The sequence below is a fragment of the Punica granatum genome, chromosome 7, assembly GCF_007655135.1.
Source record: "Punica granatum isolate Tunisia-2019 chromosome 7, ASM765513v2, whole genome shotgun sequence".
Taxonomy (NCBI): Eukaryota; Viridiplantae; Streptophyta; class Magnoliopsida; order Myrtales; family Lythraceae; genus Punica; species Punica granatum.
The window spans coordinates 28,306,427-28,331,086 of NC_045133.1; the positions used below are offsets into that span (position 1 = coordinate 28,306,427).

A 24,660-nucleotide genomic window follows, 5' to 3' on the forward strand; every position below is an offset into this window, starting at 1 on the left:
TTGATACCTGCAGCCATGCACGTCTTCCTTCATGAAAATTATTGAAGACGATGAAGAGATCCCATAATCCACGATGATCGTGAAGATATATACCATTAATAATGCCGAGAGTATTATTCACTCAATTGGGACCGGGTCGGTCAGGGAGCGTGACGAGGAAGGATTCAAATGCATGGCCAGAACCCTGTACCATAGTCATGTGTTCACACTCAGGGCTAGCAGGCCTATTACTAGTCCGAGTCTTACTGGCAGCGCGATCAATCAATTTTGTATCATGCTGCTTAATTAGATCAAGAGTATTGGTCTATGCTTGATTTTTACTTGTGTGCTCATATTTCACGTTGAAATCATCATCATTAAAAAAATTATTATTATCAGTACATATATTCCATGAATAATTGAAAAGTCTCTCTGACGAGGCTTTGCAAATTGTTCAAATTATTAATGTGACTTTTGAAATTTAGATTTGATTTTAACTTGACTTTGATTGTAATTTTATGGAGTATTTGGTCAAACTTGCGGACCCACATTCATTTGAGAATATTGTAATTATGGAGTTGTATTAAATGGAGTGGTGTAAATATTTATGGGTGGAGTCCATTATTTTGACTTTGATGAGTGTAATTTGTTTTGTTATGGGTATAGTTAAAATCAAAATCATAGATAAACCATTAGAGGTGATGGTTTAGTGGTTTCAAGCTCAATTCCATATGATTTTGAGACCCACGTCTCGAGTACAAATCTCTCCGGGAACATATGTCATGGTGGACTCTTTGGCTTGAGCATGAGATTATCTCCGATTTCTGTGAACTATACTAGACTGATGGAACCAGTGCTTGCACTGGTTGTTCCGTTCGTCTGATATTTCGCAGTTGAACACGAGAGCCGGACATTACGTAGCGAGGGTAACAATGTTGCCATCACTGCCGCCCACCATTACACACAAAAATCAAATTACCAAAGTCTTCCAAACATCAAAACAAAGAAGTCTTCCTTAATAAAGTTCCACAAAACAAAGAAGTCGGCTTTATTTGGAAATGCATTCTAATTATATATATATATATATATATATATTTAATTGAGGTTATAATGATTGTATTGTTAAATTACGAGAAAAAATAATAAATAGTTGAGAGAAAGTAATGATTGTATTGTTGAATTATGATAAAAATAATGAATAGTTGAGACGATTTAGTATTAAAAATTAAATTGAATGATAGTTAAGATAAACAAAATTTAAAAATAAGAAAAAAAAAAGTAATAATTATGTTGTTAAATTAAAGATAAATGGAGTTAAATTGAGTAGAGTAAAAAAAATTACTCTATTACCAAACAAATCCGTGTCTTCCATAATGAAGTTCCACGATCACGAGCCGCGGTCATTGCTCCTTCCAAAGAATTTGATCAATTAGGAATGTCGATAACTTTTGGTGCAAATTGGACCTTTGCAAGCTCTACAATATGACAATAGATAGGCAATTAACAAATATGATATAAACAAGTCCAATATAATTAAACCAAGTTATAAATCCAAAATGTACTTGTAAGTTTTCAATTCTAAGTCCTCCACAACCTCTCGCTTCCTTACTCAAATCCAATTCTGAAGGCAAATAAGTCCTTCCACCATCGAAGGAGTCAATGAACTCCGAAACTCATCGAGAATCCAACCTCCAGTACTGAAAGTTGATTAGGATGGCACAGTGGAAACAGGGATTGCAAGTATTTCCCGTGCCATCTAAGACAAAATAGGATATCTCCTACTATTAATCCTCAACCATTTGAGAACATCTTCATCTTCAGGTTCAAGCTTCTCAACTCAATATTTTTCTAGCTCTGTCTTGCACTAGACCCCAATTATTTGCTTCTTCTGCTTATATCTTTCACTCGTTTTGGTTCTTCCTGAAGAGCCACTCACAGTATGTGGTCGTGCTGGCAGACCACACATGCTAAAAGCCTGAGAAGAGCTCACAGTTGCAACCCCAGCATTGGTCTTCTGTAATTCCCTCTCGCTATATTTTTTGAAGAGTTCATAAAACTTATTCTTAATCTTGCTCGCAATAGCTGAAGCCCTCTCTTCCCCAAACATCTCTTAAAGTGCGAACTCTGCAAAACCATACTTATATCGAGGATCAAGGATAATGGCAAAAAACAACCTGAAATTCAATTCATTTTCATCTCCCCAATACTTATCCCATTTCTCCTTCATCTTCATAGCCATACCAGTGTCATTTGATCTAGTATTATCAAACGCGATAGTCATGACTTTACCAATTTTCCAATCATCCAAACACTTCTAAATAGCCTTCACAAATCTCAACTCTTTGGCTACTAATTGGATCATCTGCCATCTCAGGATGTGACAATCTGCAACGCAAACAATCAAAGAAACAGCAATTTTTGAGCAACTCAAGCATCAGCAAATTTTCAGCAAATCAAAGTTCGAGTTCTTCTCACGCATCAGTAAACCGAATAATTTCAACACAACTTCAGGTTAGGACTTCAGATTCAATACCAAGCAACTCAAAGAAATCATCTTCCTCCCTTAAATAGCAAGCATCAATACTAATTTGCAACACCAGTTTCAGGTTCAGCAACTCAAACGACAAACGATTTCACTTGGGCCTTAGCAATTAGTGTTGGGAAATAATGGCATTGGTGAATGAGAAATTGTTTTTCATTAATGAAATAAATGTATTGAATGGTGGTTTGTGGAATTGAAAGGACACCATCAATTGTTATCAATTGAACGGGTGCAAGGAATTGAAAGGACACCATCAATTGTTATGAATTGAAATGGTGTAAGGAATTGAAAGAACACCATCAATTCTATAAATATCATGTATTCGTTGATCGATAAGAGACAAGAATTGAAAAACTCCCCTCATTTCTTAGAAAGGAAGAGACTTGCATAGTTCACTGAGAGTGTTCAACTTCACTTTCTGGTTCTCTGGGGTGCGAATAGCTCGTGCTGCTAGCTGCACTCGAAGCCATTTTATCCTGGGAAACAGACTCTCACGTGACCTCGAGCACGCCCTGAGGGGACGAATCTATTTTAAGGGGTTTGTGTGAAACACAAGACTCGAATTTTTCGTGTCTTCTGATCTTCCGGTTTCGTTTTTATAGCGGTTTGAATTTTCAAATTCTTATACTAGTGAAATTCATTTAATTTTATAGCATTCTATTTATCGAACGTGCTATTTGAATTTGTTAATTTATTTCTTACAATTAGCAACAAATAGCAAATAGCAATTGGTGAAGTGAACTGGGAAGAGCTCGAGGAGGAACTGGAGGGCCGAACCTGACCTGGTGAATGACAGTGAAGAGCTCGATGAGGGATTGCAGGCCCGAGCACGGAGAGAGCTCGACTGAGGAGGGCCATAAGATGGAGTAGGAGCAGGGACGAAGCCGGAGGCAGGCGAGGACATTCACGCATGCATGCATGTGTCAATAGAGAATAGTTATTTTCTTTGACTTTTCTTCGCGTGTCCTTTTTCCAGCTTTTATACTTTTCGTTAAGTTGAACCACACGGGGATGACAAGTCAAGTCTTCCTCTCCTCCTTATTAGTTAGATAGATACACCATTTCTATTTTCTCTTCTCTTCTCTTCTCTTATGATAGATAGGCAGGAAGCATACGTTCATTTCCATGTAAATTAACAGCCCCTCTGCGTCTCCCCGATCGTTAAATTCTCAGAAAGTGGTTTGGCTCCCTGTCGCTGGTAACAATGTCTTGCTATCGACTGAAGTTGTTAATTGCTTCCACTCTCATGATCTGCCTCGCTGCCTTTGCAGTCGAAGCTGCTCAACTTCCCGATGATGAAGGTGATCCGATCACTAACACCTTCACACTTCAGTATTTCATTAATTCCTTTCAATCTCGAAATTTGTAGTTTTGTCACTCTTCAGTATTTTACGTACATTAATTCATTAATATCTCAAAATTTACAGTTTTAACTCTGGATGGGTGTTTGTAAATCTTTGATTATATGAGTGAAGTACTGACACTTATCCCCAAAAAAAAAAAATCTCGAAATTTAAGTTCCAATGGTCAGTTGCATATATATGACAGTTTTGCAAATTCTTTTGGTTTCATTAATTATACAGTGCAAGCATTGAAGGACATTGCTTCAGCACTGAAAAAAACGAGCTGGGATTTGTACGTGGATCAATGCAACGAGATGGGCAATGGGACGGTGTCCACCAATGACAATGTTACCTGTGATTGCACTTACGAAAATAACTCCGTTTGCCACATCACCAGCATGTAAGTATGCTCCTTATTTTATATATATATATATATATATATATATCTGTGTGTGTATCCCTTGTCCTCGAGCTTTATATGTGTTTAGTTTTTTAGTTGAGTTGAGTTTTGATTTTAATTTATTTATAATGATTATATTGTTGAATTACTAGAAAAAGTGTGAAAAAATAATGAATAATTGAAAGAAATTAAAAATTTTTAAAAATGAAAAAAGTAATAATTGTATTATTGAATTAAAAATAAGTGGAGTTGAGTTGAGTAGAATTGAAAAATTTTTAAAAACCAAACACACCCTAAGGCTTTCTAACAGGATATTGAATCACCGTAACACATTTAGTACTTTCGATTTAAGTATTTAGTGTTTAAGTTCAAATTTTTAATACTTATAATAATTATTACTTTTACTTTTAATTTAAGTATTTTCTATTACTGTTGAAACATTTAATATTTTATATAATTTATCTAGCAAAAATACTAAATATTTATACTAAAATATTAAATATTTAAACTAAAATATCAAGCGTACTCTCCTAACGCAATGTCATGTTGAAATTTCCTTAAGTTATTTTCCATAAAGTGGAATACACAACTTGACCACGACCTCTGGCGGCTGGCGCCAATGTCAAATTGTCATCACTCTCCTTAATTTAAATGTCGAATCGAAAGCGACCACATGGCAGCCTGGGCCCACAATGCTGGCCTCACCTAGTATACATGCAATAATGGGATGGTTACGTAGGATAAATCCGTAAAAGTCATATCCCCAGCCCGCCCGAGAAAATTTGCCGGATCGCTCCACAGCACAGGCCCAGTTCATAGATTTTGGGCTAGCCTATGTGATCCAATTGGACGGCCCATTGGGCCATGGTCCCGAGGTCCTCATTGGTTTCATAAGACATTGGTCAACGGCTAAGAGGACTTTGTTCGTTGTTTGTTAACAGATCTTGGAAGAGACAGTCGCTCCAGGGAACACTCCCGCCAGATTTTGTGAGGCTCCGTTACCTCCAAAACCTGTAAGTTTTCCTCAGCCATTGCTGACATTCATTCAAGCTTTGTCTTTGATATTCTATCTTTCTCCAATGTACCATTCACATACTTCTCTTTGATTTTTTTTTTCTTTCTTTCTGCTGTGCAGAGACCTCACCCTGAACTATCTCGACGGTACAATTCCTAGTCAATGGGGCTCCATGGCGAATATACGATACATGTATTCTCCATATCCACAACAACTCCCCCCCCCCCCTCCAAAAATAATAATAATCTCTCAATCTCTAATGTGTTCCGTGCAGTTCCTTACTTGGGAACAGATTGAATGGTTCGATCCCCAAAGAGATCGGGAACATATCCACCCTGGAGAGCTTGTGAGTGTTCACTCCCTCGATCGTTTTCCGTTTTCCATCTCTACTTGCGAAAGAATCTGATTTATTTGCGGGGTGCAGTGTTGTGGAGTTCAATCAGCTCTCTGGAGAGCTTCCAGAGGAACTTGGAAACTTGTCCAGACTACAGAGGCTGTGAGCTCCTTCATCAAACTTCTAAGCGTTGGAGCTGTATTTTTACGATGTAACGTTAAAGGCAACACTCTGACCGTTGAAATTCGTGTTCTTTCTTTCACGTACATATTCAGGTTTTTGACATCGAATTACTTCACCGGAGAGCTGCCCCCGACTTTTGCAAAGTTGACGAACCTAACAGATGTGTCAGTCTCCATTTCTTTCAGGGATTACGTGATCTAAAATATTCCTCCTTGCTGCAGTTCACCCACGTGCACCAACGTATTTGCGTCTACATTCTTTGCATGATACACGTAAAATTTATTGCAGATGGCTCGGCGATAACCAATTCTCAGGAGCAATACCTGAATTTATTCAGTATTGGACGAACGTCGACACATTGTGAGAGCTTTTTTACCCACCCAGAATCCTCTTTCCATTGAACGAATGAAAAGTGACTAGAAAAAGATAAAAAGTTCATTCCGCTAATTTCAATTTCCTTTTCTGTTTGACAGAGTGTTTGCGGCAAGTGGCTTTCAGGGGCCGATTCCTTCTGGTATTGGAGCTTTAAGAAACTTAACCGACTTGTCAGTGTCGCCTCTTAACCCATGTTTTCTGTCACTTCAAGTCGATGCTTCACACAGTGTTTGTAACCTCAATGGATTTTGATGAGCAGGCGAATCACTGACCTGAACGGAACCGAGTCAACTTTTTCCTCAGCTCAGCAGCAACAACATGGAGACACTGTGAGATCATCATCCTCTCTGCAGCTTTAATTAAAATAATCACGTTTACTTTCTCGCTTTTATTTTTCAAATTGCTGCATCACATAGGGTTCTGAGGAACTGCAATCTGGTCGGGGGTCTACCTGATTATCTGGAAAATATGACAAATTTAGATACCTTGTAAGTATGCAGGTTATCTCTTCTCTGTTCCCACTTAGCAGATGAAATATATATATTATATTACTAATGGCTTCCTGTGATCATTAACTATTGGATTTGGTACAGAGATGTCAGCTTCAACAAACTCAGCGGTAAAATCCCAACCAATCCTACCGGTTTAAGTAATGTGAAGTATCTGTGAGTAATTTGATGCTTCGAAGCAAATTTTGTTTGGTCTTTTGGCATCTGAAAAAAGCAGGCACTGAAGTTTTGCATCGATACGTCTAAGCTGATAGCTAGATAATCTTACCTTCAGTCCAACTGAAAATGCCTCGCTTAAAGCTTCATATCAACTTGGCAGTTACCTGTGTAATAGTTGTCGATGATATTTTATCTTGTTCAGATATCTAACTGGGAACCAACTTACGGGCCCAGTACATGATTGGATTTTGAATACTGGGACAGGCAAAAAAAGGTAAGCTTCTCTGTCAAGTGCTCTATGTTGTGTAGTTCTTCTGTTAGAAATAATCCTCCTGGAACTTTCTGGTGTATTTGTTGCCACGACTAACTGAAAATTTGACGGTTTGAAGTCCGATTGTTGCATCAATGAACGTATAAAACAAGTGAATTTCGTGATAGTGGGTAACGTGAAAGCAAATGACCTTATTCTCATGTACTAGAAGTCAAAAGATCGGGGATGGAAAAAGCTCAGGGCATATTATTGATGTCAACTATAACCACTTCTTGGTTCATATTACAACAGATTCATTTTAGTTGCGACGTTATAAATGATCACTATGTTGTAACCTACGTTAAACTTTTAGTGTTTATTGTGTGATTTACGATACGCGACTGATTGTCTGTGGATTCATGCTACAGGGATCTTTCATACAATGACTTCACAAATGAAGACGCTCAATGTCAAAACTCAAACAAGAATGTGTATGTATTACTTTCATCGAACTCAAGCACAAGTTTCTATTGTACAGGCAAATTTTACGATGATTTATCAATAGACATGGAATTGCCATTCATTTAAGTGCCTTCTATACAGGAACTTATTTGCAAGCTCAACCGAGGTCAATAGCTCGTAAGTATTGGTTTTACTGTTTCCTAAAGATGTCGCACTTTCCAATAACTTCAATTCCGATAGATTGCATATTGTGTTTGGATGCGACAGATATCAATCAGTCTTACATGGAATATTTAATCGTTCTTGCAGGGAAAGCGTATTGTGTTTGAGTACATTTAATTGCAGCGCCACGAGTTAGTTTCACTTCTGGCTTCTAATTAATGCAATTTTCTTTTTAATTGACACTGTGTATGAAAAGTTCTAGCTTAATTTTCTTCTTCAAAGCTTGCTGATCTTTTGTTTCGTGCAATCTCTAGGCCAGCACAGTCTCAGCATAAACTGTGGTGGAAAGGAAGACACTATTGGGTCCACCCACTACGATTCTGATACAATGGAAGCAAAAGCCGCTTATTACTACAGGGGTGATGGATATTACTGGGCCTATAGTAGCACTGGTCACTTCATGGATAACGGAGAAACTGCAGAAATTTATTTAATATCAAATACATCCACACTACCCGCTGAAACTCCTCGACTTTACTTGACGGCACGGGGTTCTCCAATCTCTCTAACTTATTACGGTTTCTGTCTGGTGAATGGAACCTACATTGTAAACCTTCATTTTGCTGAAATCGTGTTCACCGCTGGCCAGAATTATAGCAGCCTCGGAAGGCGTTACTTTGACGTTTACATACAGGTAAATTCGACACACCACGTCCAATGAAGTTCCTGAGAGTTCATTAAGCCATTTATCTGGACATGTGAACATGGAAATCGTTGGCTTACTTCCCTCGTCAACTTGGGAATTTTCCGCTTAGTACGAAAAGAAATTCAGTTGATTGCATATTTCAGGGGAAATTGGAGCTGAAGGATTTTAATATTGAAGACGCGGCAGGTGGAGTTGGAAAGCCAATAGTAATAAATTTCACCACCACAGTAACTGGCAGCACTCTTGAGATACGCTTCCAGTGGGCCGGGAGAGGAACTACAGCAATTCCCTACAAAGGAGTCTATGGTCCTCTGATATCTGCTATTACTGCTGAGATCACGGGTAGTAGCGTGTTGAATCAAGGTGAAGTGAACACAATATGGAGATATCGTGTTTTTATCTGGGTGATAAGTGCAGAGCTCTAAAAAGTATGACCGTTAGGAACAGGGCATAACATAGCATTTTAACTTAACCCTATCAGCGTTTTATATATCTGCACCTCTATACTTTATATGCAGGTCGAGGAAGTGGAAGTAAATTATCAGCTGGTGAAATTTTCGGAATTGTGGTTGGAGTATCAGCTGTTTTTATCCTGGCGCTGTTTATTCTTTGGTGGAAAGGATGTCTTGGACAAAAAAATACATTGGCAAGAGGTACTTACTTACTTCACTTGTGCACCTTATCTTAGATAAAGTAATTATAGTCTGCTGCCCCGACAGATCGCTACTAAATGAGTCTATTATCTTTGTGGAAATGTATTCCTTTGACCGTAAGAACTGAGATAACAAGCAGGCTGCACGGATTCCTTACCTAGGAACAGCATAGAAATGAAAAGGACATACTGTCAGCAAAATATATGTAGCATGTGTAACTTCTCTCATTCAGGCATCTCCATCATTTTTTGCCTATTTATGCTTCTGACGACAGTTTTTCATTCCAGATTTTGAGGGTCTACAGCTGCAGACTGGTTCGTTTACCTTGAGACAAATTAAATTAAAGCTTCGACAGACAATTTCAGTGAAGCCAATAAGATTGGAGAAGGCGGTTTTGGTCCAGTGCATAAGGTGTTGCTGAATGGCACCAGCTATTCTTGAGCCTGCGACGCAGCTCTTCTTTTTCTTTCATTTAAATTGCAGTTTAGGTCATATAACAGATTCCATGCCAATTTAATTGCAGGGAGTTTTGCCGGATGGCAGAGTAATCGCTGTGAAACAATTGTCTAACAAGTCAAAGCAAGGAAACCGTGAATTCCTGAATGAGATTGGAATGATTTCTGCCCTTCAACACCCTCATCTGGTGAAGTTGTATGGGTGCTGTATCGAAGGGAATCAATTGCTACTGGTGTATGAATACATGGAAAATAACAGTCTTGCCCGAGCTCTGTTCGGTAACTTCTACTCCACGAGAAGCTCGTCTGCGCTTTCCCTGTACAATGGACAACTAATTCTTATCTGGTCCTTAAATTAGGCCCAGAGGAACATCAGTTGAAGTTGGACTGGAGGACGAGGCACCTACTATGTGTGGGCATCGCAAGAGGACTGGCATTTCTCCACGAAGAGTCACGGTTGAAGGTTGTGCACAGAGACATCAAAGCGACCAACGTACTGCTCGACAAGAATCTCAACCCTAAAATTTCAGATTTCGGTCTGGCGAAACTCGATGAGGAGGAGGACACTCACATTAGCACCAGATTTGCAGGAACATAGTGAGTCGATTTCTTCTATGTTATGCTGAACTTTGGTTGGAAGATTTGTTATCACTCTTTTTATCTATTTAGCTGTAATGACAATAATAAGGGTACATTACGCTCTTGAATATGCAGCGGATACATGGCACCAGAATATGCAATGCATGGTTATCTAACTGAGAAAGCGGACGTCTACAGTTTCGGGATCGTTGCGCTGGAAATTGTCAGTGGTCGAAGCAACACAATTAATAAGCTCAAAGGGGAATGCCTCTATCTCCTTAGTTGGGTAATGGAATATTCCTTTCATACATTTCTCTTTAAAGTGTTATTTGCCTCTATATTCAAAGGAAAATTGACATTATATATGAAAGTGATTGCTGTAATTAGCAAAGTATCCCAGAAAGACTGCTCTAGTGATTTCCTTTAAAGCATCAGATTATGTAGAAATGAAGAACCTAGCGGTATCCATGATTTTAATGCTAATATACCCTCAGAGGACATTGTTTTGATCCGATGTAGCTCTTCACATTTTTCTTGTAATGTGCATTGGATCTTGAGTCGGCATATCCCGCATCTTGATTGGTGTTATGCCCTTTACGTTCTAGGCACAAGCCCTGAAAGAGAGAGGGACTTTGACGGACCTGATTGATCCAAGACTGGGTCCGGATTTCAACAAGAACGAGGTGGTGATGATGATCGATGTTGCTTTACTTTGCACTAACGCGTCTCCATCAGTTAGACCCCCCATGTCTTCGGTAGTGAGAATGCTCGAAGGCGATGAAGCTGTCCCAGTAGTTGTCCCAGATAGTTCTGCGAGCAATGACGATGCGAAACTCGAAGCCATGAGGAGGCATTTTATGGGACACGGAGAGCGAGAGGAGGAGAGAAATATTGAGAGCTTTGCGAGCGACGTGCCATTGACTGCCTCTTCTTCATCCTCTAAAGATCTTTATCCAGTAACTTGGGGTTCTGATTATTGGCAGAAACGGATTTGAATCCCGCAGTATCTCTTTCGGACTAGTTTCCCGTTTTAAGTCTTTTTTTTTTTTTTTGTCGTGTATAAAAGAAGTGATAATGGATGATGATTCTTTGTAAAGACTGCAAGACATCTGTAGCCAAGATGAAAAAATTTCTTGAAAATGTGTGTTTTCACTTAGTGACAAATATTATATGTTACAAGATATATTGAGCTATGCGATGCGATCAATCTGTCCTGATGCGGATAATCCTGAGGCGGAGACAATCCTGACGTTTTGTTGCAGTGAAGGCCGACTCCGGCACAGCACGAACCTGTAAAGCCCAAAAGCCCTCGGTTGCCATAATCGCACGAAAAAGAGAACCTACCGGAGAAGAGGTTTCCAACCGGAGTTTGGAAGAACAGTGAACGTCGGCTAGGAAATGAATAGAGTGAACAGGAAACGATTCGAGATGGTATAGAAAAATCAGCAGGAACAGTTGCTTGACTCGTGTCATGTAGATAATTTAGTAGATGTCTTCCGACTGTGTGTAGTCTAGTCTAGTCCACATTAATTGCTAGATAGAGTGTGGCTTTTGAAAACCAACAGCTAATAACAATAGATAAATCTATATATATAATCAATTATATTGATCAACTTGCTCTCCCCTCTTTTGTCTTTGTAATTAATGTCAATTCACTACCAATTGAATGAGACCCTGCACCATGTGGAATTATATCCCTATGATTGTCTTTTACTGCATTGACGAGACGAACAATGATTTATTCCGAAAGCTCCATATCCAACCACGTGTCTGATAGTTTACTCCGCAGTAATAAGTTGTGTCACGATTGAAACCAATCTTTATCTCACTTTTTATTTATTTCTTTATTTTTTTTTTGGTAAAGAAAAGAGAAAGAAATGGACTGATGATATTTTTTTCTCCACTTGCAAATAATAGTTGCCGTAACATAAAAGGGCAGGGCAGGGCAGGGCAGGGCCCATGTCATTTGATTTTGTGCAGAAGCCTACCGCCTACCGCATTCATACTCTTCAATCATTGACAGTAAGTACTCTTCCTCTTTCCTTCCCCTCTCGTCTTTCCAATATTTGTTTTTCCCTTTCAAGTCCAAACTGAAGCTCTCTCCCTCTCTTTCCTCCAGCTGATCAGCTGCTGAGAATGTCTTGTTTTCGAGTTCGGTTAATCCCTCCGTCGACTCTCCTCCTCCTCCTCCTCCTCCTCTGCCTCGTGGCCTTTGCTGTCACTGGAGCCGCTCAACAGCTGCCGGACGATGAAGGTCTCCTCTCCTCGGTCGAAGTTGTTATTCAAATATATAATAATAACGAATTATCAATTTAAGGCAATGACCTCTCTCAAGTTCTGGGTCCTTTCTCTTTTTCCTATTTCGGGGTAAATACTCAGAGCAAGCACTGAGGGTTATAGCTAAGGTGCTGAACAAGATGAGCTGGGATTTTACTGTGAATCCGTGCAGCAACGAACCCCCTTGGGTCACTTCCGACGATGACAGCGTGGAATGCGACTGCTTCATGTCGAACGGCACTGTCTGCCACGTCACTAGCATGTACGTATCGCATGCCTCTCTCTCTCTCTCTCTCTCTCTCTCTGTGTGTATATATATATATATATATATATCTCCAGCTTAATGCTAGAAGTAGATCGATGCTACTTATTCCCCCTGAGTTTTAAAACTAGTGTGATTTCAGTTTGGTATGACAGTCTTTGTAATAGTTTCATTGCAGTCTCTCACCGAACACCGTTCGGCCTACAAAACAAGGCTATTAGTCTGTTACGGCGTAGTGGAATATCCTTGCAATAATGATGCATTGGTTAAGGGCCCCCGTCAAAATGGAATGAATAATTGGAATGGATAGGCATTCCATTCCAAGTGGGCATTTTCTAGAATTTTTTTTTTTAATTCCACACGCTTTCTGATGTCACCTTTAGAAATACATTTTTATAAGCTCGCTTTCATTCTACTGACCTTACCAAGGAAGGGAAAGTTCATACATAATATGCATTTTTATGCCATTTTGAAGTACCGATTGGTCATTTATTGGTATATCCAAAGACAAAGAAATGAAAACTACATGCCGTTGAAAATGTCATGTTGAAAGAATCGAGCAACCTAACTCCTTCATCAACTCCTTTTCTCGTTCGACAAGTCAAAGCATCATTTAATGCCAATGGCATTAGCATATCTTGATTATTAATTAGCCGAGGGTGTTGGTCCATCAATTCACACGTTTTATGACCATATTTTGGTGGTAAGATTCTTATATATACTCGCTAGCTAGGGGCGGGAGGCGGCGACTTTTGATCCTTTGTGTCGTGGGGCCAACCACCCCCCTAACCCAAAACCCCAAAAAAAAAAAAAAAGGAAGAGAATTATTTGTACGTAGTGTCGAGTTCAACACCTCCTCGTTGCCGTTCGTTTCACTTCAACACCGCATTGAGCCGAAGCCCATTGGCCTGGAAGCCCAGTACCTCACGAAAATTATATAATTTAACGTTTTTGTAATTTCTTTTTGTTTTTTTAAATATATATGTAATGAAAATATTTGTACGTGTATCTTCTTCAAGTTCTCTGAAGAGTCAGTCGCTCCAGGGGACTCTCCCGCCAGATTTTGTAAAGCTGCCTTACATCCAAAACATGTAAATCCCCATTCCCATCCCATGCATTAATTTCACTCTCTAGTTTACGACATCGACATCGATGACTACTAATCAAGCTGTTAACTCATCGAACTTCGATCTCTCTCTCCTTTTCTCGTGTCATTTCTTTTTCGCAGAGACCTCAGTCGGAACTACCTTAGCGGCTCTCTCCCTCCCCAATGGGGCGCCTTGCAGAATATCGTCAATATGTATGCAGTGTTTTAAGTCTTCTCTTCGCTTGCCCCTCTCCCTCCCTTCTCTTTCTTTCCGGGGGATTGGATTTAGATGTGTATATATGTTTGTGTGCTTGCTGTGTGCAGTTCGTTACTAGGAAACAGATTGACTGGTCCTATCCCGAAAGAGTTCGGAAACATGTCGACGCTCTTGAGTTTGTGAGTGATGTCTCTTTTAACTCATTTTTATTTTCTGTTTAATTATACTCATAGAAGAATCTGCTTCGAGACCTTTTCTTTTTGGCTCAGGGTCGTGGAGATGAATCATCTCTCAGGAGAGCTTCCTCAAGAACTTGGCAAACTGCGCCAGATTCAAAGACTGTGAGCTCCTCTTGCCGGAATTTCTGCATCCACTTCTCGATTGAATTTCATCCGTTAGGACTTGGCATATTGTCGTGGTGATGCTTTGACACTTGAAATATGCGATCTTTGTTGGTTTGTAGGCTTCTAACCTCGAACAACTTCACCGGAGAGCTGCCTTTCACATTTGCAAACTTGTCGACGCTACAAGACGTGTGAGATTCCAGTGCTCAATTTTACACAAACAAAACTTCTTGCTCTTTCTTTCTTTCTTTCTTTCTTTCTTTCTTTCTTGTGCATATCTTCATGGCGATATTATCCATTAATACCTTGCAGACGTCTCGGCGACAACCATTTCACCGGAAAGATTCCAGATTTTATCAGGAGCTGGACAAATCTCACCAAATTGTGAGAGCTTTTCCCGCCAGCATTACTTTCCCAGTTTAGTGAAAAACACATCTAGTTCAGGTCGTTGCATTGACCAAAAGAACTTGGTGGTGACAGGGTGATTCAAGCAAGTGGCTTGCAGGGACCGATTCCTTCAAGCATTAGAGTTTTGGAAAGATTAACGGACTTGTCAGTATGGTTTTATTTTCCTTAGCAAAATCCATCCCTAGAATGTTTATACTATAAATGCATGAATTGCCATATGCAGGAGAATTACTGACTTGAATGGAACCGAAGCGCTCTTTCCAAATCTTACCACTTCGGTCATTGAGACATTGTAAGAAGAAAAGTCATCCTTTGAAAATGTTTATCCCACAAAGCTGCCAACTTTCCCGACTAAACGTATGATAAAATCACTACTGTCTATTTGATAGGATTCTAAGAAACTGCAACCTCGTCGGAGAGCTGCCGAGATATCTCAGAGAATTAGCATCATTAAAAGTCTTGTGAGTACAATCTACTTGTGTCAACATTCTGTTTTTCCTCATGGCCTAATTCAGTGGTGAACACGCTCATTTATTGTGTCCTGATGTAATTATCCTTGTCTGCGGTGTATGTATGTACCACTTTAACTTCAGGCTGGAAGGCATCTTCTCATATGTTTCTTAAATTTTGTACAGAGATGTTAGCTTCAATAAAATCGGCGGGGTAATTCCAGACAGTTATAGAAATCTAGATCTGGATGAGCTGTAAGTAGCTTGATGCTTTGAGATATACACTTATTGGGAAGTACTTAGATTGTTCCATTCCGTAAATATGAACTACATTCATTTTCTTTAGGTATCTAACTGGAAATCTGCTTACTGGCCCTGTGCCTAACTGGATTAAGAAAGGGTAAGCTTTTCTTTCAGGTGTTCTACATTGTATGTCCTGCACGTTATATCGTCATCCTGGAATCGATCCTCGGTTCACTATTTACCTAAATAATGTGCTAATTCGGGTTAACTTGACAGTTTTGCATCGATCGCATCCAATAAAGAAATCATTGCAGGACATACTTCTTACCAATCCATTACCATCTTCATCTTTGCTTGAAAAAAACTTCTATTTTTCCTTCTGTATAAATGTAAAAACTATTTTGATATTTATGTTAGACGCCCTTTTCCAGAAATTACACCATGACTTTCATTTTATAGGGATCTCTCCTTCAACAACTTCACTGGAATCCCAGCTTGTCAACCGAGGACGGAGCTGTATGTACCATTTATGTCAAAGATGTGTAAAACCTCCTTAAACGTGATGGCTTGAATAATTTTTACGAATCTTTTTAATCTTCCAGCTGATGCCTGATTCCATCGTTCTTTTATCTCTTTACAGTAACTTGTTTACCAGCACATCAGTCACCAATAACTCGTAAGTTGAGATTGACCCTGGTGATTTCACTCTTCCAGAATTCATGATAATCCTCATATCTTTTTTCTTTTTCCATCAATCACAACTCGTACTTGGAGTACATGAAGGGAATTACAACCTTCTCTTTACGAACATGTATAAATCATACCTTGCCTTTTGAGCTAAATCTGAAGAATTCTATTTCTACATTTGTAGTAGAGTAGTGTCCTGTTTCTATGGTCAGGGCATTCTTGCTTGGACCGAAATATAAACGGTTCTACCTGCTTTTGCCTATATTTAAGTAGTCAACTGTGCTGATCATGAGCACTTGTTTCGATTGGTACATGTCCATTTAGAGGAGTTGCTTCGTGCTTGAAAGTTTCTCATTGCCCAAAAAGTAAGTAAGCGAAATGCTTCATTAAGATTGTTCTGTTCTCAGTAATGTTATATATAACTTCTTTTTTAAAATTCTACTGTGAAATTACCAGAGTACTTCTTTTGTTCTATTCCAGGAGGACGTTACAATCTCTACATAAATTGTGGAGGCGGACAAGAAGTGACCATTGGCTCCAGGACTTACATGGTTGATAATGATCCGGGATCAAGGGCAAGGTTCTTTGAAAATCATGATTCTTATTGGGGTTACAGCAGCACTGGCGAATTCATGGATGATGGGAGCAGCGATTCTTTAATTGCATCCAACCAATCTAAACTCTCCATAGAGAATCCACAACTTTACATGAATTCTCGTCTTGCTCCCACCTCTCTAACTTACTATGCATATTGTCTGATGACTGGAAACTACACTGTACATCTTCATTTTGCGGAAATAATCTTCACTGGCGATGAAAGTTATCGCAGCCTTGGAAGGCGTGTTTTCAATGTTTTCATACAGGTACTTCTGCATTCTTGTGCAATTTTAAGTTATTAATTACCTGCTCAAAGCACATTGAAAATGGACTATTTTTCAAGGAATTAGGAGGGATCATACACCTTGCTATAGTGGAATAGAAGCTGAGCTCGCTTGAATTGAATGTTTTCAGGGGAAAATGGCCCTGCAAGATTTCAATATCGAGGATGCAGTAGGTGGAGCAGGAAAGGCAACTGAACAGAATTTCACTGCTAGCGTGACTAATGGCACTCTTGAAATACGCTTTTACTGGGCTGGGAAGGGGACCAATGCCATCCCTGACAGAGGAGTCTATGGTCCACTGATATCAGCAATCACTGTGGATCCCTTGGGTACGATGCTATATACTTCTATGCCTTCTCTCCTCTTGACAAAGACAGTGCCAACGAAGTCTAGAAGAAGATGAAAATATAAGCGAAGAACAACTACCATCTTATGATCACCGAAGGATAGCTTTTTACTATCATCTCTCAAAATTAATTTGTTCAATGGACATGTTCTGCAAAAAGGGGACATCATTATCATCTGCATTGATTGTTACAAAAAATTTACCACGCCGAAACTCCCATTGCTAGCCTCTGTCCAAACAATTTAATGGCATTGATCGGTAATATGTAGCGCTGTCTTTTTTCACATGCAGACTTCGAACCTCCAGAAGACAGCAAGATATCCGCAGGGGTAGTAGTTGGGATTGTGGTTTCGATAGCATTTGTTGTTATCCTGATCGTGGGGATACTTTGGTGGAGAGGGTGTTTCAGGCGCAGAGATACAACCGAACAAGGTATACTCTGACAAATGTGAATTTCATGTCTCCTGTCGAGAGAACTAATTCATCTGCCTGCACTTGGCGAGGTTGCTCAAATGGCAACGGCCAATAACAGAAACACTGATAATATTTCTGACCTATATTTGCTTCTTAGTTACTCATTCAGGTTAAACATTCTGTACAGACTCATTATGCACAAGTCATCATGTCTCTGTCCAAGTGATCATAGATATGTGTAGTTTTCTATACCCTAATACGTCTCGTTATGTGGTTCCAACAAAATTTTAATGCAGATCTAAAAGGTCTAGATTTGCAAACCGGCTCCTTCACCTTAAGGCAGATTAAAGCTGCCACGAGTAATTTTAGTCCTGATAACAAGATCGGGGAAGGCGGTTTCGGTTCTGTGTACAAGGTAATCTTGGAGGCTGTAGCATGGCGGCAAGTTATTGGATGTTAATCAAATTTGAAATGCAATACATCTGACAGCATGATCCCTGCTGCAGGGGCTATTGGCAGATGGCACCATAATTGCGGTGAAGCAGCTGTCTGCCAAATCGAAGCAAGGGAACCGTGAGTTTGTGAATGAGATAGGAATGATATCTGGTCTTCAGCACCCTCATCTGGTGAAGCTTTATGGATGTTGCATCGAAGGAAATCAACTCTTGTTAGTGTATGAATACATGGAAAACAACAGCCTTGCTCGTGCTTTATTGGGTATGCTTCTGTTTTATTAATAATTAAAGTGTCATGTTTCCCTTTGGTTAATTGATGGATAAAGATAATCTAAATTTGGAATTATGTTTTTTCCTTATAGGCCCTAAAGAATGTCAACTGCACCTGGATTGGAAGACACGGCAAAAGATATGTGTGGGCATAGCAAGAGGTTTGGCTTATCTTCATGAAGAGTCGAGGCTGAAGATTGTACACAGGGACATAAAAGCGACAAACGTGCTACTCGATAAACATCTTAACCCTAAAATTTCAGATTTTGGTCTTGCAAAACTTGATGAGGAGGATAACACCCACATCAGCACAAGGATTGCAGGAACTTTGTGAGTCTCTCTCTTTTTTTCCCATTTTCCATAATTCTTTGACTGGGCGGGCGAATTGAAGAATATATCTCGGCTTTCCTAAATATTCGTGCAACTTAATTTGTTTGTCATTAATAAAATATGAAGCATATGCAAAAAATAAAAAAATAAAAAAAACTTGAGGATTATGTTTTAAAAATTTCCATTAATCTTATGTTCTTCTAATAAAGTGCTGGAGTTTTGTGATTCCTGAATGTCTATATAATCTGTAAGAGAATAATGCTGCAGAAGTACTTGCTGATGATTAACTCAAAGGGATGACGATTTTGCAGTGGGTACATGGCACCTGAATACGCAATGCGGGGTTACCTAACTGACAAGGCAGATGTTTATAGTTTTGGCATCGTTGCCTTGGAGATCGTCAGTGGTCAGTGCAACACGAGTTATCGGGGAAAACAGGAATCCTTCTATCTTCTCGATTGGGTAATCAATGTGATCTTAAAGCATTCGGGATCAATGCTTAAGCCTTCAGCTAACATTCAGTTAGAAGCTAGCTAGATAGATGTCTGCATTTCTTGCATCTTGAATCCAGCTGCAGTTACTTATTCGGTTTTTTGTCGTCGGAATTAAGTTCTAAACAGTGTGACGAGGTTTGCATTCTCAATTGTACAGGCGCACGTTCTAAGAGAGAGGGGGGATCTGATGGAGCTGATCGACCCGAGGCTGGGGGCTGACTTCAACAAGGACGAGGTGATGGCGATGATCCACGTAGCTCTGTTATGCACTCATGTGTCCCCTGCAATCCGGCCTTCCATGTCCGCGGTGGTAAGCATGCTGGAAGGAAAGGCGAACGTCCCGGCTTCGATTCCTGAGAACACGGTTGCAGATGACGACAAGAAATATAAGGCCATGAGGAAGCACTTCAGGGGCATTGTAGAGGAGGAGGAGGAAAGGGACGAGAGCAAGAAGCAAGTGCATCATCACAGCATGTCTATCGATGCTCCCTGGACCGGTTCGTCAACGTCTACTAATGATCTCTACCCAATGCTACTGGACTCAGATTATTGGCGGAACCGGGAGTGATTTGATATCAGCCGAAAGCTTGTTGTTTACACCATTCTCTGCACTACATGCGATTCCGTTTATCGAATAGATTTTCCGTACTTTTTTCATAAGAAAATATATGAGAGCCCCTACCTAGAACAACATATTATCATATATTTTATATAGTTAAAAAGGCAAAGAACTTGTACATGATTAAAATGTACATTCTTAGTCTGGGAATACCAATATGACACATATCATTGTTGTAAATGCGATTTGCGTGCTAATTGAATGGAAATTCTCTTTAGAAATTTGAGCTGAGGCCCAGGCCCAGATCCTCCAGCACGTCCGCCTCCCACCATCAGAAAGAGAAAAAGCACAGGCCCACACATTGGGGCCCAACATAAACCTGAGGGATTGGAATCGGAAGGTGATGGTGATTTTTTAGGTCGAGAGAAGGTGACGGTGAAATGTGATGGTTCCCCGACTGACGGATATCATTCATACTTTCCTTTCCATATCCTTTCCCCTTCTTTAATAATAATAACCTCCCGGACGGAAAGTGCACCAAAAAGAATAGAAAGAAAGAAAAAGAATTAATGTTTGCATTTCACCTATTAGAAAAGGGAAACTAGAAAAATGTAATTAATAAAGGAAGTAATTATAATTAATTAAATAATAATTGTGCTAATAAAAGGTGGTTAATGTGTGTAATGCGTTTGTCAACGAAACCGTACCTACAAAAATACTACATTATCATTAATTAATTGGATTAATTACCCAGAAAAGCACGGCATTTGCATTTTTTCATAAGTATAGCACGACCTTTAGAAAAAAACACAGAAATGCACGACCTTTGCATTTTCTCCTAAATATAGCATAACTTTTTTATAATAGCACAAAAAGATACGACATTTACTTTTTTTCCTAAATATATCTCAATCTTTAAAAATTAACACAGATATACACGACCTTTGCATTTTCTCCTAAATATAACATGACTTTTTTTATAATAGTCACCGATATAGTCACAACCGTCGGTCCCCTCCCCCTTTCCTCTTATTAAGTTGAACCCCATTTCTTTTCTTTTAATTTTAATTATTTTTAATTAAATAAAAACATGCAGGATCTGTTCGTCCAATCATATTGTGCCACGTAGCATCATTAACTGCACATTAGCCGCTATCGTTACAATTTGACAGGATAATTGACGTCGTATTAGATGCGCAACTAAAACTGAAGGTCTTGCCTTTTTGTGCTATTTTTGAAAAGTCGCGCTATATTTTAAAAAAATATAAATGTCATGTATTTCTATAATACTCTAAAAAGGTCGTGCTATATTTAGAAAAACAAATGAAAAGATCATGTTAAATAAAAAGTGAGAAAGTCATGTTTTTCTGAATCATTAATCCTAATTAATTAGTGAATGGCGAACTGCTTCTAATCTCTGTGTTGATATTGAACCGAACCTGTAATTTCTCTCTCTCTCTCTCTCTCTCTCTCTAACTCTTTGGGCGCGCGTGGCGTGAGAGCGGGAAAGAGAAATCTGACCTAAAAAGAAAAAAAGAATGGCAAAATTCAATCATTTATCTCTACTCTTTTTCTTTTAAATAATTCGCCACACAAATCTCGAGACACATCCACACGCTCATACACAGACAGAGAAGAGACAGACAACCAACCAATAAACCAGCCATAATATCTCTGCTCTACACAGCTAGCTAGTTGTCCGGCATTGGATCCGAGGTTCAGCCACAGGATGGATATGGGTCGCCGGACACTGTCTCCGGATGGGGCTTTGCTGCTGTCCATCGTTGTCCTTGTATTGGCTCTTGAGGGGAGCAGCCAATGGGGGATTGAGGCGGCGGCCGAGGTCCGAAGCAGCACGAGCAGGAGGAGGAGCAGAAGGACAATAGGGGCAACGTGCGACGTGTTCGAGGGGAGGTGGGTGATGGAACCGTCGTATCCGCTGTACAACGCGTCCGAGAGCTGTCCCTTCATAGAGAGAGAGTTCAGCTGCCTCCGCAACGGCCGCCCTGACCTCCTCTACACCCACTACCGCTGGCAACCCCTCAATTGCAACCTGGCCAGGTATCCATTCCATTGCATTCCAAGCATCCTCTCTCTCCTCCTCATATATATATATATATATATATATATATATATTATATTCATTCATTCCTTCAATATAATATAATGTCCATCATCAGTAAGTAGTCCGTAGTAGTAGTAGTGTATAATTGACCCATATTATCAGATTCGGCGGGATACGTCGAAGACATTGCTAGCTGTCCCGTTTCCTTTACATTACAGCGACTACTGTACTTGGTTTTGGTAATCGTCTAGTCGATCTGGCTAGTAGTGTCGCTGTCGGTGAATGCCCGATATGAAGGGAGGCGCTTGGCTTTCACGGCCAATCGAGTCTTGCGCTGCGTTACCGGAAGGCTCTCGAGCGTTTGATTGGCTGTTTCGCCATCAAACGCCTCGTCAGCGCGTGCTTGATTCAGTCAGTCAGATTTGCCTTTATTTATTTATTAATTACCTATCTATTACTTCCTTTTTCGGACAAGAGATTCCTTTATTTATTTAGTAATTAACTAATGCCGGCGTCAAATCTCACGGACGGTGATGGATGTCTGTCTGTCTATCTTTTTTGCTTCTTCTTTTTTTTTTCTTTTTTTTTAATTTTCATCTACTGACTGAGTGTAATTATTACAATTACGCATAATTGACTCGTAGCCTCGTCCTGATTAGATTAGCCCATGGCCCCCAAAACCTTTTTATTTTAATTTTTCAGAATCAGACCTATCGAATATATATATATATTCGAACTGATGAGTTGTATTGCACCTGCCATTCGTATTTGGTGATGCAGTTCTGTTTTAATTTGCAAAATTTTCCTTCTTCTTTTTTTTTCCCTTGTTTTTGTTTTCGATTATTTTCAGATTCGACGGGCAGGCGTTTCTGGAGAGGCTGCGGGGAAAGACCGTAATGTTCGTCGGAGATTCCCTGAGCCGAAACCAGTGGCAATCGCTGACATGCATGATTCACTCCTCCGTCCCTAATGCCAAATACAATGTCACCCGACAAGACGATGTATCAACGTTTGCCTTCACGGTAACTAAACCCACCCCATTAATTCTTTCATTTCCATTTCCTCCTTTTCGGTTGCCCTTCCCGGAATCTACTTTTTTCGATCAAAAAACCCGACTTAATTATATATATATATATATATAATCACTTGCATGATTGTAGTGCTGTACATCGACTAGCTACTTCTGAAAATCCATCCTATATACTTCTTACTCACGCGTTTTGATCCTAGACGACAAATACAATGTCAAATCTCTCAATATCGACCCGGCCTCCCATTAATCGATTGACGGTGATTATTTATAATGTTATAACTAATTAACAGGATTATGGAGTAAAGATTATGCTGGACCGAAACGTGTTCCTAGTTGATGTGGTAAAAGAAGACATTGGGAGGGTCCTGAAATTGGATTCAATCCTCGGAGGCAAGCTCTGGAAGGACTTAGACATGCTCATCTTCAACACTTGGCACTGGTGGAACCGCCAGGGACCGACTCAACCGTACTGCATCCCTTCCCCAGCTATATATATATATATATATGCATAGAAGTTCATAATGTATACATTATTGGATAACCAATCGATCGAATTCGATTTGTTTACGCATGCAGGTGGGATTATATTGAGGTAGGGAAGAAGCTATACAAAGACATGGACAGGATGGCTGCCTTTGAGATGGCACTCAAGACATGGGGTGGCTGGGTTGACTCCAACGTTGACCCTTCCAAGTCAACCGTCTTCTTTCAAGGGATCTCTCCTTCTCATTACAAGTAAATTCACGATAATAATTAATGAAGCCAGCCCTTCTTATATATTAATTAATAATCGTCATTGTTGATCCCTCCTTGATCTCTTAATTTGCATTGCCGGAGAAATTATTTATTAATATTTCTCTAAAAATCTTTGGATGTCTGATGATGATCTTATATGATTGATGCTCATAATATATAGTGGCACTCTGTGGGGCGAACCAAAGGCGAAGAGATGTGTGGGACAGAAGGAGCCCTTGCTCGGGTCGACTTATCCGGGGGGTTTGCCACCGGCGGTGGGAGTCCTGAAGTCTGTGCTGAAGAACATCACAAAGCCCGTGACGTTGCTTGACATAACGAATCTCTCGCTTCTAAGGAAAGACGGACATCCTTCGATCTACGGGCTCAGCGGGAGAACGGGGACGGACTGCATCCACTGGTGCTTAGCGGGCGTTCCGGATACTTGGAACGAAATTCTTTACAATCTCATTCTTTGACCAATTGATCATTATTGTCGACATTGTTATTGTTATTGGGGAAAATATATTTGTTCTGTGCGTAATAAAGATATTCATGAAAATATTTCACCCGTTACTATACGATAATGACTTCTAGAAGAAATTGCCTACCGGAATCAAAATTCGATTTTACTTATATTTCGCTTTTTTGGTAAGAATTTTATTATTATATATTATACAAACAAAATGATGACATCTAATATAATTCTCAAGGACCAATTACGCGGAGTATCAGTTTATAAAGCTATTTCGTTGCCCATAAAAGAAATGGCAAAAAAAGAATTTAGAGATTTGACAATAAAAGGAAAAAATCCTCTCATTCTTTCTAAAAATCCTCTCATTCTTTCTCTTTTATATGGCAAGTAAATTTTGCTCGATTGTCGACATAATTATAACATATTTAATTCTTGCAAGTCGATAAAATTGAGGATTTTCTTACCATATTAAGGTTTTCGTGCCAATTAAGTAAAATATAATTCAGTATTTATTACCCTTAACTTC

At 39.6% G+C, this 24,660-nt stretch overlaps 2 protein-coding genes and 1 pseudogene across 5 annotated transcripts; all 3 read left to right on the forward strand.

The window, feature by feature from the left end:
* Positions 1–3,598: 3,598 nt before the first annotated feature.
* LOC116213380 lies at positions 3,599–11,289 on the forward strand (annotated as a pseudogene).
* A 718-nt stretch (positions 11,290–12,007) lies between these two features.
* LOC116213381 (probable leucine-rich repeat receptor-like serine/threonine-protein kinase At3g14840) lies at positions 12,008–20,069 on the forward strand. 4 transcript variants are annotated; one of them, XM_031548267.1, is made up of 25 exons: positions 12,008–12,128; positions 12,226–12,360; positions 12,486–12,645; positions 13,665–13,736; positions 13,874–13,945; positions 14,057–14,128; positions 14,219–14,290; positions 14,413–14,484; positions 14,606–14,677; positions 14,774–14,845; positions 14,925–14,993; positions 15,091–15,162; positions 15,337–15,405; positions 15,497–15,550; positions 15,853–15,909; positions 16,034–16,069; positions 16,405–16,445; positions 16,561–16,943; positions 17,092–17,290; positions 17,599–17,739; positions 18,018–18,136; positions 18,228–18,438; positions 18,539–18,776; positions 19,088–19,238; positions 19,428–20,069. In XM_031548267.1, exons 2-25 carry the CDS (start codon positions 12,243–12,245, stop codon positions 19,836–19,838), a joined length of 3,033 nt encoding a protein of 1,010 aa, XP_031404127.1. In that variant the 5' UTR covers positions 12,008–12,128; positions 12,226–12,242; the 3' UTR covers positions 19,839–20,069. The 4 variants fall into 4 exon arrangements, with proteins under 4 accessions (XP_031404127.1, XP_031404128.1, XP_031404130.1 ...); XM_031548270.1 differs by lacking the exon at positions 12,008–12,128 and having other exon boundaries at positions 12,219–12,360; positions 12,556–12,645; XM_031548269.1 differs by lacking the exon at positions 12,008–12,128 and having other exon boundaries at positions 12,315–12,423; positions 12,556–12,645.
* Positions 20,070–21,421: 1,352 nt separating this feature from the next.
* Positions 21,422–24,240, forward strand: LOC116212779 (protein trichome birefringence-like 41). The gene is made up of 5 exons (XM_031547467.1): positions 21,422–21,890; positions 22,745–22,916; positions 23,218–23,393; positions 23,504–23,662; positions 23,844–24,240. The coding sequence occupies exons 1-5, from the start codon at positions 21,559–21,561 to the stop codon at positions 24,136–24,138; spliced, it is 1,134 nt and encodes a 377-aa protein (XP_031403327.1). The 5' UTR covers positions 21,422–21,558; the 3' UTR covers positions 24,139–24,240.
* The last annotated feature ends 420 nt before the right edge of the window (positions 24,241–24,660 follow it).